Source organism: Theropithecus gelada, chromosome 19 (genome assembly GCF_003255815.1).
Source record: "Theropithecus gelada isolate Dixy chromosome 19, Tgel_1.0, whole genome shotgun sequence".
Classification (NCBI taxonomy): Eukaryota; Metazoa; Chordata; class Mammalia; order Primates; family Cercopithecidae; genus Theropithecus; species Theropithecus gelada.
The window spans coordinates 28,917,795-28,935,329 of record NC_037687.1 but is presented as its reverse complement, the minus strand read 5'-3'; the positions used below and the strand labels follow the sequence as shown (position 1 = coordinate 28,935,329).

The following is a 17,535-nucleotide window of genomic DNA, read 5'->3' as shown; positions in this document are numbered from 1 at the left end:
CCAGCCTGGGCGACAGACTGAGACTCTGTCTCAAAAAAAAAAAAGTTGAGACGGAGTCTTACTCAGTCACCCAGTCTGGAGTGCAGTGGCACGATCTCGGCTTACTGCAAGCTCCCCCTCCCGGATTCATGCCATTCTCCTGCCTCAGCCTCCTGAGTAGCTGGGACTACAGGCGCCGGCCACCACACCCGGCTAATTTTTTTTTTTTTTTTTTGTATTTTTAGTAGAGACGGGGTTTCACCATGTTAGCTAGGATGGTCTCAATCTCCTGACCTCGTGATTACAAGCGTGAGCCACCGCGCCCGGCAATTCCTAACTATTCTTTTTAAAAAGGGGATTTAATACCCTCTAAATCACAATAAATATAAGTGTTTAGGGTACATTCTTGGAAGAATTAATTGATCTGTATTAAAATGGAGAAGAATGTAAGTTGTTGGGGCAGGTAGGGCCATGAGAGAGATCAGCACAAGACCAGCAGGTGGGGCACTGCATAGGTAGAGGAGGAAGATATGAAAAGACTCACAGGTGAGGCATCCTAGAGGGGATGTGGAGAAAAAGTAATTATTATGAGAGGTTCTGAAGTTTTTTGCTCTTGAGTGCCCTGTTATCTCTGTCCCTGTCACTCTTACAGTATCTTCAAAAAAGGCCACATGTGTCACTGAGGTTTTTCTGTAAAAGTAAATTCTTTTGGAAATATCTGAGGGGATTTGAGCTTTATATCTGTACTTACATTAGGCAAAATCTAATTTTATGGAGAAGGCCAAGATGAATACAGAGGAGATACTGGTAGGTTAAACCCCTAGGAATTAGAACAAATTTCTGGGAAATCTTCAGCATTTCGAGGCTGCAGAAGTTATGTGGTAAAGGCAAGATCTTGGAGGAGAGAACCAGACCCAGCTACAGCTGAGTTATATGTGAAATAAACAGAGTTTCCCCAAAGAATATCTTTTATAAGATGAGAGAAAGGAGACGAAGTAGAAGAGAGACTGAGTTGGTCCTTCAGGATCGGAATCTGATAGATTGGACACTAGAGGAAGTTTAATGTAACTTTTTTGTGCTATCTAGATCTAGTTTTTAGGCCCTGGCTAGAGGCCAGTTAGTTCCTTTTCTAGAGTGGCCAATGAAGTTCACAACACCGGCCACAAGTGAGCTTTACCTTGTGGTATTTACCTTGCCCTAATCCTATCCCCATATCCTCTGCTCCAAGGTAACTTTGAAAAGCAACCACCTTTTAACAACAGTAACAGTGAATATCTGCACCCTAGCAGATTATCTGCACTTAAGGAGGTAGAAATGGCTCTGAAAATGGCAGAAATGGCTCTGAAACACCCAAAAGCCTCCATCCCCACAGAATTTTCACTACTAAATGTGTTGCAGCCTGAACAGGTCTATTCTCATAGTATTTCTCTATTTGACTTGACTCAGCTTTATCTATGTGAACACTCCTACCCATAGGGCACTTGTCAAAAACAGACAGTGGCAATTGTTTAACACTAGAGTGTTTAGAGGAGTGATAGTGTGTGTCTGTGTGACAGATGGAAGTAATAAGAGGGTACAGGGGAAAGGGGCCATAGGCATAAGATGATGCAACAGAGCCTGGAGTGTGGGGTATAGAGAGTGTAGGGGAAGGGAGAAGGCAGACAGGTAAAAGGAAAAAGAATGTTAAGTGTTGTTCAGCCTCAAGACTGACATGATGAAAATACCTTTATTGTGGTTTTTGTAAATTAGAACACATGCTTTATTATTAAAAAGAAAACACACAATTGAAAATGTTGACATTTTCATCCTTGCGTCTTCTAAAAAAACGACACAAGGCATAACTTGTGGTAATAATTCTGTAGATATATGGACAATTTTAAAAAATAGTATTTTTTCATTGCAAAATATTCATTAGTGTCATATCATAGGCAGATCTCCAACTCCAGAATAATTCCCATGGTTATATTATGTTACATGGCAAAAAGGACTCTGCACTGTAATTATTAATCAGCTGCCTTTAGCATTGGGAGATTATTCTGGATTGCCCAAGCACTTAATAATAGGAGAAACCGGAGAGATGCAATAGTTAGAGGTTTCAAATATGAAAGGCATTTGACAATACTATTGTTGGCTTTAAAGATTCCTATCTTTAAAGGGGTGGGGGCAAGGAAACTGTGTGAAGGAAATTAATCTGCCAACAACCTAAATAATTCTAGAAAACGATTCATTTCCAGAGTCAAGAACAGAGCCAGGTGGTTTTGTTCTTCTAAAGACAATTCCACGGGCCAGTTCCACCGCAAGCTTCCCAGAGAGCATTCGTTCTGCCCTACGGACACCGACCTTCCCCTAAGATGGCCGCCCCCACAGTGCTCCCGCCTGACGGCGCGGTTACCTGCAACGCACCACTCGCTTATTTTTTGTTCTAATCCCGCTTGATTCAGTTTTTATACGGCCTCTAAAACGCTTCGCATTTAAAATAGTGATTGAGGTGCCCAGAGGTGACTTTAATTTTCCATTGAGTTGAGACGCCACAGCCATCATGACCGTTAAGAACTGATGCCGCGCCTTTGTGGTAATAATGGGTTCCGGCCTTTGAGAAGTTTGCGTCGTTCACTAGCCCCTGCAAGGAGAAGATCAACTTATTCTGTTCCCTGTCTGTTCAGAGGACTTTACCCACACGCCGTATCTGTCTGTGTGAACTCAAGCCTCTGATAATCTCTCCATTTTCTGCCAGGGCTGACGTGTCTGGAAATCGGACAGTTTTAAGAGGCCTCTGTCCACAGCGTCTCGCGGCTCCTGTGCCGTCTGTACGTCACGTACTCAAAGATGGCCGCCCCCAGAGCGGCGAGGCGACTCCGGCGCGGACGCTTCTTCTGAGGAAAAGCCGGAAGGCCGCAGTCCGCTCTCCATGGAAACGCGGGTGACCTTCCCTTGAGGTTAGTGGGGAGGGAGCTGGGCGAGGGGCCCAGAAGTGGAAAAACTTTAGGGAAGTAAGTTCAGTCTTTAAGAAGTCGCAGCGATTCCAGGGAGAGTCAGGTCAGTGTGTGGGTCAGGACGTGGAAACGCGGTGGGAGGGAGCATTCTGAGGGCGTCTGCGTTGTTGGTGGCGCTGTACCGTGTAGGTAGCGCGGTAGTGTGGGGGAGGCGGGGGCGGGTGTTTTCTTTTGGAGGGGAGCTGGTAGGAGTCCCTGGTGGGTGTCTGTGATGGGATATGTTTGGGGGTCCCTCATGGAGGCTCTGGTGGTCAGTGATTAAAGGCCTGAGTAGATCTACGACCAAGAGTCCTGAGGTCAGGGATTGTGGTCCTCGCGGGTCACTCCCCTGTGGGGCTCAGTGATTGAGAATCGGTAGGGTGGCTTTTTCAACTAATGTGACTTCTGTTTCACATTCGGGATTAATCTGAGGCTCAGTGATCGAGGAATCATTAAGGGAAGCCAGTGTACGTGTGTATCTACTCCAGGTTTTCGTATTAATCTGGCGGGGTGGTGGCCTTTTGTGTAGAGACAAGTGAAAACTGAAGTATTTTCACAAGAGCTCTGGCAGGGTCTGTGTGTGTGTGTTGAGCTCAAACTTTGGCTGCTGGAACAGACTTGATGAACGTTAACATTTCCTAAAAGTTTCAGGTCCAAGTACCTCCTGCACGATGAGTTTTCTAATCCTCTGGCTTTCCACGACAACCCATGCTCTTGAACCTGCAGAAAATGAAAGTTTTGTTGCGGGGGCAGAGAGGGTGCGGATGAATAAGCTTTCTATTTAACAGTATGTTTTTTTAATTACTGCTGCACAAATTAATAAGAGCCTATTTTTATCCTTCCTCTTGCAAATGTACTGCATATTTTTTATGGGTGTTTCAGGTTTTGTATGTTCATATATAAAGGCGGCTATTTTCCCAGTATTTATATTTTTGAATTGTTTTCTAAATTTGTACTTATACCTCGTATTCCTTCTCTCTGTCTCCCTCTTTTTTTTGATGTGTTTCTTGTTCTTCATATTGAAGTGTGTATATAAACACTTTTTTTTTTTTTGAGATGGAGTCCTGCTCTTTTTGCCCAGGCTTGAGTGCAATGGCTGGGCTCACTGCAACCTTCGCCTCCTAAGTTCAAGCCATTCTCCTGCCTCAGTCTCTGAGTAGCTGGGATTACAGGTGCCCGCCATCACACCCGGCTAATTTTTTGTATTTTTAGTAGAGACAGTGTTTCGCCATGTTGACCAGGCTGGTCTTGAACTCCTGACCTCAGGTGATCCGCCCACCTCAGCCTCCCAAAGTGCTGGGATTACAGATGTGAACCATCATGCCGGGCCATATATAAACACTTTTAAATATATATAAAGACTTTTAAAGAGGTGTGAGGGTAACATTGTATAAAGGGAAAAATGTACAGTTTCTCACCATCCATATGGCATTATTTAAAAAGCTGATATGAGAATTACCTACCACTTAGGCATGATGCTGTGTGGCCTTTGTGACCTCCCCTTTCCTCTTCATGTTACTTCCACACTTCACCGAAGAAAGGCATTTGGCCTTCATTGAGGGTCTTGCATTTCTTTGGTTTGAGAGAACCAAATAAAGAGACAAATATTCAGGGTCATGTGTTAGGATGAATGTACCCCTGAAAGTTGTTTTGCTCCTCAGTCTACAGGTCCTGGCTGCCCTGGGAAGAGACAAGAAGTGAATGAAGAAAGAGGAAGATTCCAGGACCTAGATAATGATTTTTGTGGACACTCTTCACTGGTGACTGAGGTTTCTAACTAGAAATTTAAGGCAGATCCAGAGGAGACAAAGACAGAGTATCCCAGGTGCTGGCCATTTCCCACAACTGAAGAAAATGATCAATGCCCAGGTGACTTTTTCTGTATTTTATTCTCTCCTTTATTCCATGGTGGATTTGTAGAGACCTGTAAGAAATCATTTCAGAATCTAGAGAGAAATAAACTTTAAATCTAACTCCAACATCATGGCAAAGTAAGATCAGGAATATAGTGTTTATGTGATTCCTACAAAATGACTGATGTTGGAACATAATGCCTGACTAGAAGATCCTTTCTATTACATTAGCTGTCAGTTTGCATCTGATGTCTCTGACAGCCAGTACAAGAAAGTCATGCTAAGTTATATAATATACAGTGACTGTGAGGAAAAAGCAGACACGTTCCTCAGGAGATCATTATTTCATGGCACTTAGATGTCAAGAAAAATTTGCTATTCTTCCCAGAGGTTATATGGTTTTTTGAACAGTGTTTTGAACTAGCTTTCTAATAAAGGCAGAAGATTTCTTACTGCTGTTTATAACAGGGTTCCTCAGAGACTCCTATGGAAATAGACCAGGCAAACTCAGTGGACACAGTTTTTTCAAGGGACGAAAGCAAGGCCACACACTCAAGTCTTTGTGTCTTTGTGAGCTGATTTAGGAATAAAATCTAAGTGGCCTAGGAAAATGGAAGGCGTGCATAGCTTCCATTTGTCCTGAACAGATGGCTGAACTGGCATTAACTGCAGATTTGGCATTAGGGAGTTGTCTGATAAGGTCTTGAGTTGTTGGGTGCCATGTTTGATAACTTTACCTCATCTCAGAATATACAGAATCCTTCTGCATTTTCACATCCAATTCTTACATATTTTTATTGCTTTTATTTTTTGTAATTACATAAATAACTCATGGATTCCAAAGGGAAAAAAATCTGTTTTTTGTTCGTTTGTTTGTTTTGTTTTGTTGAGATGGAGTATCACTCTGTTTCCCAGGCTGGAGTGCAGTGGTGTGATCTCGTCTCACTATAACCTCCGCCTCCTGGGTTCAAGGGATTCTCATGCCTCAGCTTCCTGAGTAGCTGGGATTACAGGTGCACGCCAGCATGCCTGGCTAATTTTTGTATTTTTAGTAGAGATGGGGTTTCACCACATTGGTCAGGCTGGTCTCGAATTCCTGACCTCAGGTGATCCACCCGCCTCTGTCTCCCAAAGTGCTGGGATTACAGGCATGAGCCACTGTGCCTGGCCCCACAGGGAAATGAATTCTAATGATGAAGTACACACTGGTTAAAAAAGTAAATTCCCGGGCCGGGCACGGTGGCTCATGCCTGTAATCCCAGCACTTTGGGAGGCCGAGGCAGGCGGATCACCTGAGGTCGGGAGTTCAAGACCAGCCTGACCAAAACCCTGTCTCTACTAAAAACACAAAATTAGAGTGGCATGGTGGTGCATGCCTGTAATCCCAGCTACTTGGGAGCCTGAAACAGGAGAATCGCTTGAACCCAGGAGGCGGAGGTTGTGGTGAGCCGAGATCATGCCATTGTACTCCAGCCTGGGCAACAAGAGCAAAACTCTGTCTCTAAAAAAAAAAGGTAAATTTGCTCATCATAACTTTATTCCTAATCCCCTTATAGTGCTTCAACAAAGGTTTGGTAGCACGTACTTACTGTCACCGAACTGTGTGCATCTCTGTATGTATGTGTATTTATAAATCTATGTGTTTTATGTATGTGTCTGTATATATAAACACATTTATTATGACTTCTTTTGCTTCAGTGGAATCACATTTCACCTGTTGGTCACCTTAGATCAAACTTGTACAACCTGCAGCCTGTGGGCTGCATGTGGCCCAGGATGGCTTTGAATGTGGCCCAACACAAATTTGTAAATTTTCTTAAAACATTATGAGAATTTTTTGCACTTTTTTTCCAGCTATCATTAGTGTATCTTATGCATGGCCCAACACATTTCTTCTTCCAGTGTGGCCCAGGGAAGCCAAAAGATTGGACACCCCTGCCTTAGATGGTATAGTTTTAGAATATAAAGGAATATCACTATAATTAATTGAAGAATATTAATTGTATAAAATTCCATTTGTCTAAAGTCATACATGGAAACATTGTTAAACTATGTAAAGTATTTAAATGAGTGCCTGCAACATAGAGACTGATACATGGAGTCCTTTTTGCCTTAAATCTTTGCCAATACTTAAAAATAAGACATTATCAAATTACACAATTTTCAGTGATCCAATATTCTTTTGTCTTATTTTGCATTTTCCTCATCACAGGCGAGGTTGAAGTCCTTTGTGTGTATTTCTTGGCCAACTGGATTTTTTGCTCTTGTGAAATGCCTGACTATAATTTTTATATTAAAAAACTTTTTTCTTACTGGTTAATGAGTTGGTTATATCTACTATATATTGACCTTTTGTTTATTGCAAATTTTTTTTAGCCCGTCATTTTTCTTTCAGCTTTGTTTATGATCTGTTTTTCAATGTAGATATTAAAATTTTTTTCTCATAAAATTTGTCCCTGTTTTTTCCTTTATGGCTCTGAACATGAATATATTTCATATTTGCTTCTGCTTCCATAGGTTCTTTTGCTTTCTGGTTAGGACTTTAAACGGGAAAAACTTATTTTTGAGTATGAAATTAGGTAGAAACCTAAGGTTTTTTTTCCTAAACAGATTTATTTCTCATGTGAAATAATTCCGAATGTGATAAGATCAGCAGCATTAAGAATTTGCAGACTCCACTAAGTCTGTTCTTTTATCTGTGTATTAATCTCTGCAATTACATGGGGATAGATTATCCCATCAATTTTCACCTAGCTCTTTCCTGCCTCAAGTTCCCACTACCATATGATTATAAGTCATGTTGAGACAGGAGAGTGGCAGTTTAGTTGACAAGAGGGTCTCAATTTATTTTCCAGTGGCATTCGGGGCTAGGCCATACCATACAATTTGCCAAATACCACAGAATCAAGACATTGAAGACGTTATTCTGCACTTTTCTTGCTTCTTTTGTTTCTATGGAAGTCAGTTGTTAGAACATTTTGTCTTTCTTTTGATGGTAATGCATCTTTTCCTTCTGTTAATGCTTGTTTTCATAATGTTATATTTGCATCTGATGTTCAATAGTTTCTGTCTGATGTGTCTAGATGCAGATTTTCTGCTTGGCTTTGTTGATTTATTAAATTTGAGTTACAGGATATTTAATCAGTTCTGAAAATTTCTCACTCAGATATTTGGAAATTGCTTCTCATTTCAATATAATATTTCAAAAACTATGTATAGGCATATGTTAGGCCTCATTCTGTCTTCCATATTTAGTAAACTCTCCTTCATACTTTCTGTCACTTTGTGTCTCTGCTTCATTTTTCAGTTATTTTAATTTTTTGAGATAGGGTCTCACTCTGTCACCCAGGCTGGAGTACAGTGGCATGATCACAGCTCGCTGCAGCGTCAACTTCCTGGGCTCCAGCGATCCTCCCACCTCACCCTCCCAAGTAGCTGAGACCACAGGCATGTGCCACTGTACCTAGCTAATTTCTGTCTTTTTGGTAGAGACAGGATTTCACCATGTTTCCCAGGCTGGTCTTGAACTCCTGAGCTCAAGCTATCCACCTGCCTCAGGCTCCCAAAGTGCTGGGATTACAGGTGTGAGCCACCCCACCTGGCCCTGTTATTTTTTTTTTTACTGTGAATTCCAACTCACTAATTATCTCTTCAGTGTATCTAATATAACCTTTCTGTTAATAGACACACATACCTGTGACTGTATACATATATATACACACATACGTATATATGTTTGTGTGTGTACATATATATTTAATATATATTTCCAAAAATAAGTTTTCCCAATTTGGTTACTCTTTAATAGTTTCTCATGCTTTCTATGCATTTCTATTTTTTAATCCATTTAATAATTAAACATGAACGTAGTGTCCTGTGATTCTAGCATCTGGAGTCTCCCCATGTCTTATGTTAGTATTAGCTGGGAAGGCTTACAGTGAATGAAACAATTTATATCAGATACCTAGATGTAGGTAGCATATACTTTCTTGACTGGGCAATAGATACTGAAATTAAAATTTATACGTAAAACCTGTTTTTACTGAGCGGATTTGATATAAAACCTTAATTTTTGTTGAGCAAATGGGGCACTGTACAATTATAGAATACTTGGAGATTCTCTGGTGATATTAAAAAATACAATAGATTTATAGATGGATGCAGTCTATGTGGTTAATATGAGCAGGACAACTTCCCTTCACATTCTTTTCATGTCAATAAAAGAGAAACACTTCCTATTAAGCGAGGCTCTGTTTTCTTACAGGAATTGCTCACACTGGAGGATATTACTGTGGAGTTCACCTGGGAGGAGTGGCAGCTCCTGGACCCTTTTCAGAAGGACTTGTACCGGGATGTGATGTTGGAGATCTACAGCAACCTGGTATCAATGGGTAAGGACAGCTGCCCTCTGTCACCTGGAGGGTGCCCAGTCTGTGGCCTTTGCTTTCTCAGCTGCTTACCCTTGGAATTAACTGCAGTGCTCTGAATAGCAGATATTTGGTACATCCTCTGGCTTCTGATAAAAGGATATACAGTCACCCCTCAGTGTCTGAGAGGGATTGGTTTCACAGCTTTCCATGGATATGAAATCCACAGATGCTCAAATCTCATATAAAATGGCATTGTATTTGCATATAACCTACACACACCTCCCCCCAAATACTTTAAATCATCTCTAGATTATGCCTGATACTTAATACAATGTAAGTGCTATGTAAATAGTTGTTATACTGTATGTTTTAATTTGTTTTTTATTGTGGTTTTCTTTTTTCTTTAGAGACAGCGTCTTGCTCTGTTGCCCAGGCTAGAATGTAGTGGTGCCTTCATGGCTCACTGCAGCTTTGAACTGGGTTCAAGTGGTCCTCCTGCCTCAGCCTCCTGAGGAACTATGCCTACAGATGCAAACCACCATGCTTGGCTATTTTTTTTTTTTTTTTGTAGAGATGGAATCTGTGTTGCCCAGGCTGGTCTCCCACTCCTGGCTTCAAGTGTTGGTTTCATGTCAGCCTCCCATAGTGCTGGGATTATAGGCAAGAGCCACTGCACTTTGTATTTTTTATTATTGTATTTTTTAAAAAATATTTTCAATCCATGGTTGGTTGAATCCCCGGATGTGAAATTTTCAGATATTAAGGTCTGACTGTAATCTGCCCTGTCCTGAGAGAAAAGCCTCTACTTACTTTGCAGATGTGAAAACTGTCTAGTTACTTAAATGTAACGTTCTCTCACATTACATACACCAGCCCAATCCAGTGTGTCTGTCTTCTGTCATTTCCCATAAATAGGTTATCAAGTCAGCAAACCAGATGCACTCTCCAGGTTGGAACGAGGAGAAGAACCATGGACAATGGAAGATGAAAGGCACAGTCAAATCTGTCCAGGTATGCGAGAACCAGCAAGATGCGTAAGTCATATTATAGTCAGTAAAAGAATGCTGTGTGGGTGTCTCAGGACACAGAAGCAGTGCCTATTAGGAATACGGATCATTTTTTCTCCACAAAAAACCCTTCCCATCTTATTTTAAGGTTGCATTCTCCTTTAGTACCATACTTCTTTCCTGTCTGTGCTGGTATTGTATTGAATGTCCTCTGCCTATGGAGTTGTCTTGTTAAAAGTCTGTACTATTTTTGTTGACTGTTTACCTAGAAAGGAGTTTTACATCCTACATCAGTTGTAGTCCAAACCAGGTCATAACTTATGTCTATCTCAGAGTACTTCCTTTGTACATTTGATTTCTGCTTTTCCCTTAGTTCATCTTAGACAGTAGCATTGTATTCATTTCCCTAATGTGTTTTTCCCATTATAGATTTGTTTTTTAACAGCTTAATTTACATACCATACAATTTTCCAATTTAAAGTTTATTTTTCAGTGCTTCATGGTGTATGAACAGTTATGTAACCATCACCATAGTCAATTTTTTTTTTCTTTCTTTTTTTTGTTTTTTGAGATAGAGTCTCGCTTTGTCACCCAGGGTGGAGTGCAATGGTATGATCTTGGCTCACTGCAACGTCTACCTCCTGGGTTCAAGCGATTCTCCTGCCTCAGCCTCCTGAGTAGCTGGGATTACAGGTGTGCAACATCATGCCCAGCTAATTTTTGTGTTTTTGTGGAGACGGGGTTTCACCATGTTGGCCAGTTTGGTCTCATACTCCTGACCTCGTGACCCACTCGCCTCAGCCTCCCAAAGTGCTGGGATTACAGGTGTGAGCCACCACGCTCGGCCTCTACTTTTTATCTCTATAGATTTGCCTGTTCTGGACATTTTATATAAATAGAATCATAAAATATATGGTCTTTTGTGTCTCGCTTCTTTTATTTAGCATAGTGTTTTTGAAATTCTTCCATTCTTTAGCATGTATCAGTACTTCATTTCTTTTTATTGTTGAATAATATTCCATTGTACCACATTTTATTTATCCATTCATCTATTGAATTAACATTTGGGTTGTTTCTACTTGTTGGCATTTATGAATCATGCTGCTATGAAAGTTCGTGTACAACTTTTTCAGAAACATATTTTTCATTTCTCTTGAGCCTTCACCTAGGAGTAGAATTCCCAGGTCATTTGTAGTCCAGGAGGGGGTCCAAGTGCAGTACTTCTGGTCCTCCTTTCACTGTGGACATTACGTCTCTTCCCAGCCACAGTGTGTGACAATACAGAGTATTGACAACTAGGGAAGTTCACTTGAGCCTTTGGTGGCCAGAGTTTTGATTAGGTTCCAGTCACATACAGCCCACATGGCTGACTTTTAGTCTTTTGCCTCTCCCAGAAGTCGGGCTAATACCTAGAGTATCTAGTTTTTCCAAAGTGTGGAACTGATATGGCATGGGCCAAAGCCCCTATCATAAATCATATTGTTAAACTGTCCAGCAGCTAAAGCCAGTGGGCAAACAAAGACACTCCTATAGGCCAGGACATTCCAGGGGCCTAGAGCTCATTTCCTAATAGCTAAGAACAAATGTTAGATCTCTCTTTGGATGAGGTTAGATCTAGATCCTCACTACACAGAAGATTACCATAAAAATTAATGATACAGGGGTTGATTTAGGCATATGGCAGGATAGTCAGAATTGCAGCAAGAGTATGATGTGCACAAAGCATATCTAGATTTTGAATTAGGAAGATGGTGACATGAATTAAGAATGAAGGCATGGGCCAGGTGCAGTGGCTCATGCCTGTAATCCCAGCACTTTGGGAGGCCGAGGTGAGCGGATCACCTGAGGTCAGGAGTTCAAGACCAGCCTCACCAATATGGAGAAACCCCATCGCTACTAAAGATACAGAATTAGCCGGGCATGATGGCACATGCCTGTAAGCTACTCAGGAAGGCTGAGGCAGGAGAACTGCTTGACCCCGGGAAGCGGAGGTCGCGGGGCGCAGAGATTGCGCCATTGCACTCCAGCCTGGGCAACAAGAGCGCAACTCTGTCTCAAAAAAAAAAAGAATGAAGGCATGAAATAGGAATTGTGCAAGGCCATGGGCTTGACTATCAAAAGATTGGCCTCAAGTTGGCCAAATACAGGTCAGTGATAGAAGCTGCTTGTTGGAGAAATCGTGGAGCAGAAACATGGTAATATTCATGGTAATGTAAGCTTTATTTATCAAGATGGCTTTTGATTTTATATATGAGTAATTGAGGTAGCATGGTTGAGGATTGGTTACTTTTATATTTTTGTCTTTTCACAAAATATCTTGCTAGTCTGACCTTTCACCTGGATGTCAGCAGCGTAGCAATAATAAGAAACAGCTAAATATCTTAAGAAAAACTGAAGGTGAAGCTGGCACAACCTTTGTCTAGAAGGAGGAAGTTTATCCTTTAGTACAGCTTAACTAATGCTGAGACATAAATGTAGCATTACTGAAGTAGATGCTATTGGTAGCAGATGAAGAAACAGTGTATCAGGGACATTGAAATGGGAAAAATTTGATACGACTTTTTTTTTTGAGGAAGGGTCTCACTTTGTTGCTCAGGCTGGAGTGCAGTGGCACGATTTCAGCTCACTGCAGCCTGGACCTCTGGGCTCAAGCAATCCTCCTGCCTCAACATCCCAAGTCGCTGGAACTACAGGTGCATGTCACCATGTCTGGCTAATTTTTGTATTCTTTGTAAAGATGATGTTTCACCATGTTGCTCAGGCTGGTCTGGAACTCCAGAGCTAAAGTGATCTGCCCACCTTGACCTCCTAAAAGTGCTGGGATTACAGGCGTGAGCCACTGTACCTGGCCTTGATATGACTTTTCTACTGCATACAAAATGTGATAGGAGAAAGTGACAGTTTTCATATCCCATGCAGCAGCACATTTTCTTCTGAAGGCAACTACATGGTACACTGGCCAGTTGCAAAATTCCCTATCATTGTTTTCCTGTTTCATAATTAATGGAACATATGATAACACAACACAGCTAAACCAGAGGGTGGAATGTTGACTATAGGAGTTGTTCATTAAATGTGATGAATGTTTTTGGAAAGTTAGATGGTAGTCTACAGATTGAAGAGGGGCAAATTTAATAACAGTTACCACACAAGAGTCTTACCTCAGTTCACTTAATTTCAACAGATGGAGATTTCTATTTCTTATCCTTGCCAGGCAACAAGTATGTGAATGTATTTATTCTTTATATCTCAGTAAGCATATTTCCCTGATCTTTGTACTCACAATTTGGTTCCTCTAAGAGGGCTCAAATAATCCCAAAACCAAATGTTGGAATGTCTAAAACCTTGGCTCTGTACCTTCCTCTTTCATTCTACATGTCTTCTCAACATGGTATCCTGGCCCAGTGCCTTGGCTCACACCTATAGTCCCAGCACTTTGGGAAGCAGAGGCAGGCAGATCACTTGAGCCCAAGAGTTCAAGACCAGCTTGGGCAACATGGCAAGACCCCGTCTCTACAAACAATACAAAAATCACTCAGGCGTGGTGGCATGTGCCTATAGCCCCAGCTACTCAGGAGACTGAGGTGGGAGAATTGCTTGAGCCTGGAAGGTGGAGGTTGCAGTGATGCAAGATTGTGCCACTGCACGCCAGCCTGGGTAACAGTGAGACCCTGTCTGAAAAGAAAAAAAAAAAAAAGTCATTCAGTCCTTTTTTCTTAAATAATATGTATGTGCTGATTATTTCCATGCTGCCTTCTCCATTTATACCTCCAACCAGATTCTTGATGTCTGTGTTATGTATTTGATAACCATTTCAAAGTGTATGTTTCACAGTGTATACTTTACATGTTCTGGACTGCAGTAATATTTGCCATCTCATGAGATGCTTTCATCTACCCAGTGTCTCAAACCATATATTTAGTAATCTTTGAGTCCTCACTTTCCTCACTCTCCCCATTGAATTCATCATTTAACCTTGTATTTTCTTTGTACAAATATATCCTGCTTCCCCCAACTCTCATCATCTACACTGCTCCACCAAACCACACTTAACATCTCCAACTCCCTTCTTTTTTTGTTCCCTCTGTTTTTCCTAACTAGAATTCAGCATCAGTGAAAAGAAGGCATATTTTGTATATCCCAAATGCCAGCAGAGTGCCTTATCCATAGGAGTCATTCAACAAATACTAGTGGAGTGAATAAATACAACCCTTAGAATTTTGGATCAGTTGCCTTTTCCACCTTTGTGGTCTGGTGTCTCCCAAAATTTTGTGGAATGGTGTTCCTCCAAGCCCTGTTGTTTGCTTGTAATAATGACTTGCTTGTATTTTACTGTGTCCACATGTTTTGCAAGGTCCTGTTTAGAAAGCAGTCAAATCTATACAGATTGTCAACTGCCTCACCTTATTTGCACACAGACTGCTTTTACTTTTTGGTTTGTTTATATTATTATGTTTTTACCAAAGTGTATACATGAAGTTGCTTTTATACAATTATCATCGTATTGTCATTAAATAGCCATATTTAAAAACACCTGGCTGGGTGTGGTGGCTCACATCTATAATCCCAGCACTTTGAGAGGCCAAGGTAGGGGGATCACCTGAGGTCAGGAGTTCAAGACCAGCCTGGCCAACATATTGAAACCCTGTCTCTACTAAAAATACAAAAATTAGCTGGGCGTGATGGCATATGCCTGTAAACCCAGCTGCTTCGGAGGCTGAGTCAGGAGAATTGCTTGAACCCAGGAGGCAGAGGTTGCAGTGAGCTGAGATCACACCACTGCACTCCAGCCTGGGTAACAGAGTGAGACTCTGTCTCAAATAATAATAATAATAAACAAGGATTTTTTTTTTTAAGAAAACAGTTTTATCCCCAACAAGATTATGAAAGGATTCATTGTTCTCTTCTTTCCTAGAAAACAACAAAGTTGATGATCATCTGCAGGATCACTTGGAAAATCAAAGGATGCTGAAGAGTGTGGAACAATACCATGAACGTAATGCATTTGGAAATACTGCCTCTCAAACCAAAAGCCATTGTCTTTTCAGGGAAAATCATGATACATTTGAGTTATATATAAAAGCTTTGAAATCAAATTTAAGTGTAGTCAACCAGAGCAAAAGCTGTGAAATTAAGAACTCTACTAAATTTAATGGAGATGGAAAATCATTTCTTCATGGTAAGTATGAAGAACTTTATTCTGCAGCTGAATTCTCTGTAAGCACAAAATCCAGTAGCCCTAAATCCCAAGTCAGTAAGCATCAGAGAACTCATGAAATAGAAAAAACCCATATATGCAGTGAATGTGGGAAAGCATTTGTCAAGAAGTCACAGCTCACTGATCATGAGAGAGTTCATACAGGAGAAAAACCTTATGGATGTACTTTTTGTGCAAAAGTGTTCTCCAGAAAGTCCAGGCTAAATGAACATCAAAGAATTCATAAAAGAGAGAAATCTTTTATATGCAGTGAATGTGGAAAAGTCTTCACCATGAAGAGCCGTCTGATTGAACATCAGCGAACTCATACTGGAGAGAAACCCTACATATGCAATGAATGTGGAAAAGGCTTCCCAGGCAAGCGTAATCTCATTGTACATCAGCGAAATCATACTGGAGAGAAATCCTATGTATGTAGTGAATGTGGGAAAGGCTTCACTGGGAAGAGCATGCTTATCATACATCAGCGAACTCATACAGGAGAGAAGCCCTACATCTGTAGTGAATGTGGGAAAGGCTTCACCACAAAGCACTATGTCATCATACATCAACGAAATCATACAGGAGAGAAACCATATATATGCAATGAATGTGGGAAAGGCTTCACCATGAAGAGCCGTATGATTGAACATCAACGAACTCATACAGGAGAGAAACCCTATGTATGCAATGAATGTGGAAAAGGCTTTCCCAGGAAGAGCAATCTCATTGTACATCAGAGAAATCATACAGTAGAGAAGTCATATCTATGTAGTGAATGTGGAAAAGGTTTTACTGTGAAAAGCATGCTCATCATACATCAGCGAACTCATACTGGAGAGAAGCCCTACATATGCAGTGAATGTGGGAAAGGCTTCCCCTTGAAGAGTCGGCTGATTGTACATCAGCGAACTCATACTGGAGAGAAACCTTACAGGTGCAGTGAATGTGGGAAAGGTTTCATTGTGAATAGTGGACTGATGTTACATCAGCGAACTCATACTGGAGAGAAACCATACATATGCAATGAATGTGGAAAAGGTTTTGCCTTTAAGAGCAATCTTGTTGTACACCAGCGAACTCATACTGGAGAGAAACCCTTTATGTGCAGTGAATGTGGAAAAGGCTTCACCATGAAACGCTATCTTATTGTACATCAGCAAATTCATACAGAAGAGAAATCTTGTATATGTAGTGAATGTGGAAGAGGCTTTGCCATGGAAACTGAGCTTGCTTTACATAAGCAAGTTCATACTGGAGAAAAACCTTATGGATGCAATGAATGTGGTAAAGGCTTCACTGTGAAGAGCCGTCTAATTGTTCATCAACGAACTCACACAGGAGAGAAACCCTTTGTATGCAGTGAATGTAGAAAAGCCTTCTCCTCAAAGAGAAATCTCATTGTACATCAGCGAACTCATAATGGAAATAAACCCTAACAATGCAATGGACGTGGTCATGCCTTTGGGAATAAAATATGTCTTGTACACCATCAGTGATTTCACAGTATAGTTTTTATGGGTATTGAGTATGAAAAATCATATTTCAAAATCCAGTGTTATCCACTAGGATAAATGCTATCAATGTCAGAAAGGCTTCAACATGAATTCAGGCTCTGAAATCTTTGATGTACCAATGTATAGAAAATAACTCATCTGAGAGAGATTCTGTGGATTGGGGGTAACCTTTCATTTGTCAACCTTCATTAAAACTATGACAACATCCATATGTGAAATGTGTAAGGTACATAGTCCTTTTGCAGAGAATTTGAACTGATTACATACAAACAAACTCATGCAGAGAGAAAACCATGTTAGTAATGTGAACTGAGCCGGGCGTGGTGGCTCATGCATGTAATCCCAGCACTTTGGGAGGCCAAGGCGGGTGGATCATGAGGTCAGGAGATCAAGACTATCCTGTTGAACACGGTGAAACCCTGTCTCTACTAAAAATACAAAAAAATTAGCCGGGCGCGGTGGTGGGTGCCTGTAGTCCCCGCTATTCGGGAGGCTGAGGCAGGAGAATGGCATGAACCCAGGGGGTGGAGCTTGCAGTGAGCGGAGATTGTGCCACTGCACTCCAGCCTGGGCGACAGAGCGAGACTCCATCTCAAAAAAAAAAAAGTAATGTGAACTGATTAAACAGCAGTGTGCTCCT

At 41.1% G+C, this 17,535-nt stretch overlaps 1 protein-coding gene across 2 annotated transcripts; it reads left to right on the top strand.

Moving 5' to 3' along the window:
* Positions 1–1,858: 1,858 nt before the first annotated feature.
* On the top strand, positions 1,859–17,139 carry ZNF432 (zinc finger protein 432). 2 transcript variants are annotated; one of them, XM_025369115.1, is made up of 5 exons: positions 1,859–3,015; positions 4,613–4,820; positions 9,069–9,195; positions 10,090–10,185; positions 15,097–17,108. In XM_025369115.1, exons 2-5 carry the CDS (start codon positions 4,806–4,808, stop codon positions 16,815–16,817), a joined length of 1,959 nt encoding a protein of 652 aa, XP_025224900.1. In that variant the 5' UTR covers positions 1,859–3,015; positions 4,613–4,805; the 3' UTR covers positions 16,818–17,108. The 2 variants fall into 2 exon arrangements, with proteins under 2 accessions (XP_025224900.1, XP_025224901.1); XM_025369116.1 differs by lacking the exon at positions 1,859–3,015 and adding an exon at positions 3,070–3,101 and having other exon boundaries at positions 15,097–17,139.
* The last annotated feature ends 396 nt before the right edge of the window (positions 17,140–17,535 follow it).

What these genes read in the sequence shown, in the direction of transcription:
- ZNF432 (XM_025369116.1), top strand. An exon ending in CAGCAACCTGGTATCAATGG is followed by an intron (nt 9,196 to 10,089) that starts GTAAGGACAGCT and finishes TCCCATAAATAG; the next exon opens with GTTATCAAGTCAGCAAACCA. An exon ending in GCACAGTCAAATCTGTCCAG is followed by an intron (nt 10,186 to 15,096) that starts GTATGCGAGAAC and finishes CTTCTTTCCTAG; the next exon opens with AAAACAACAAAGTTGATGAT.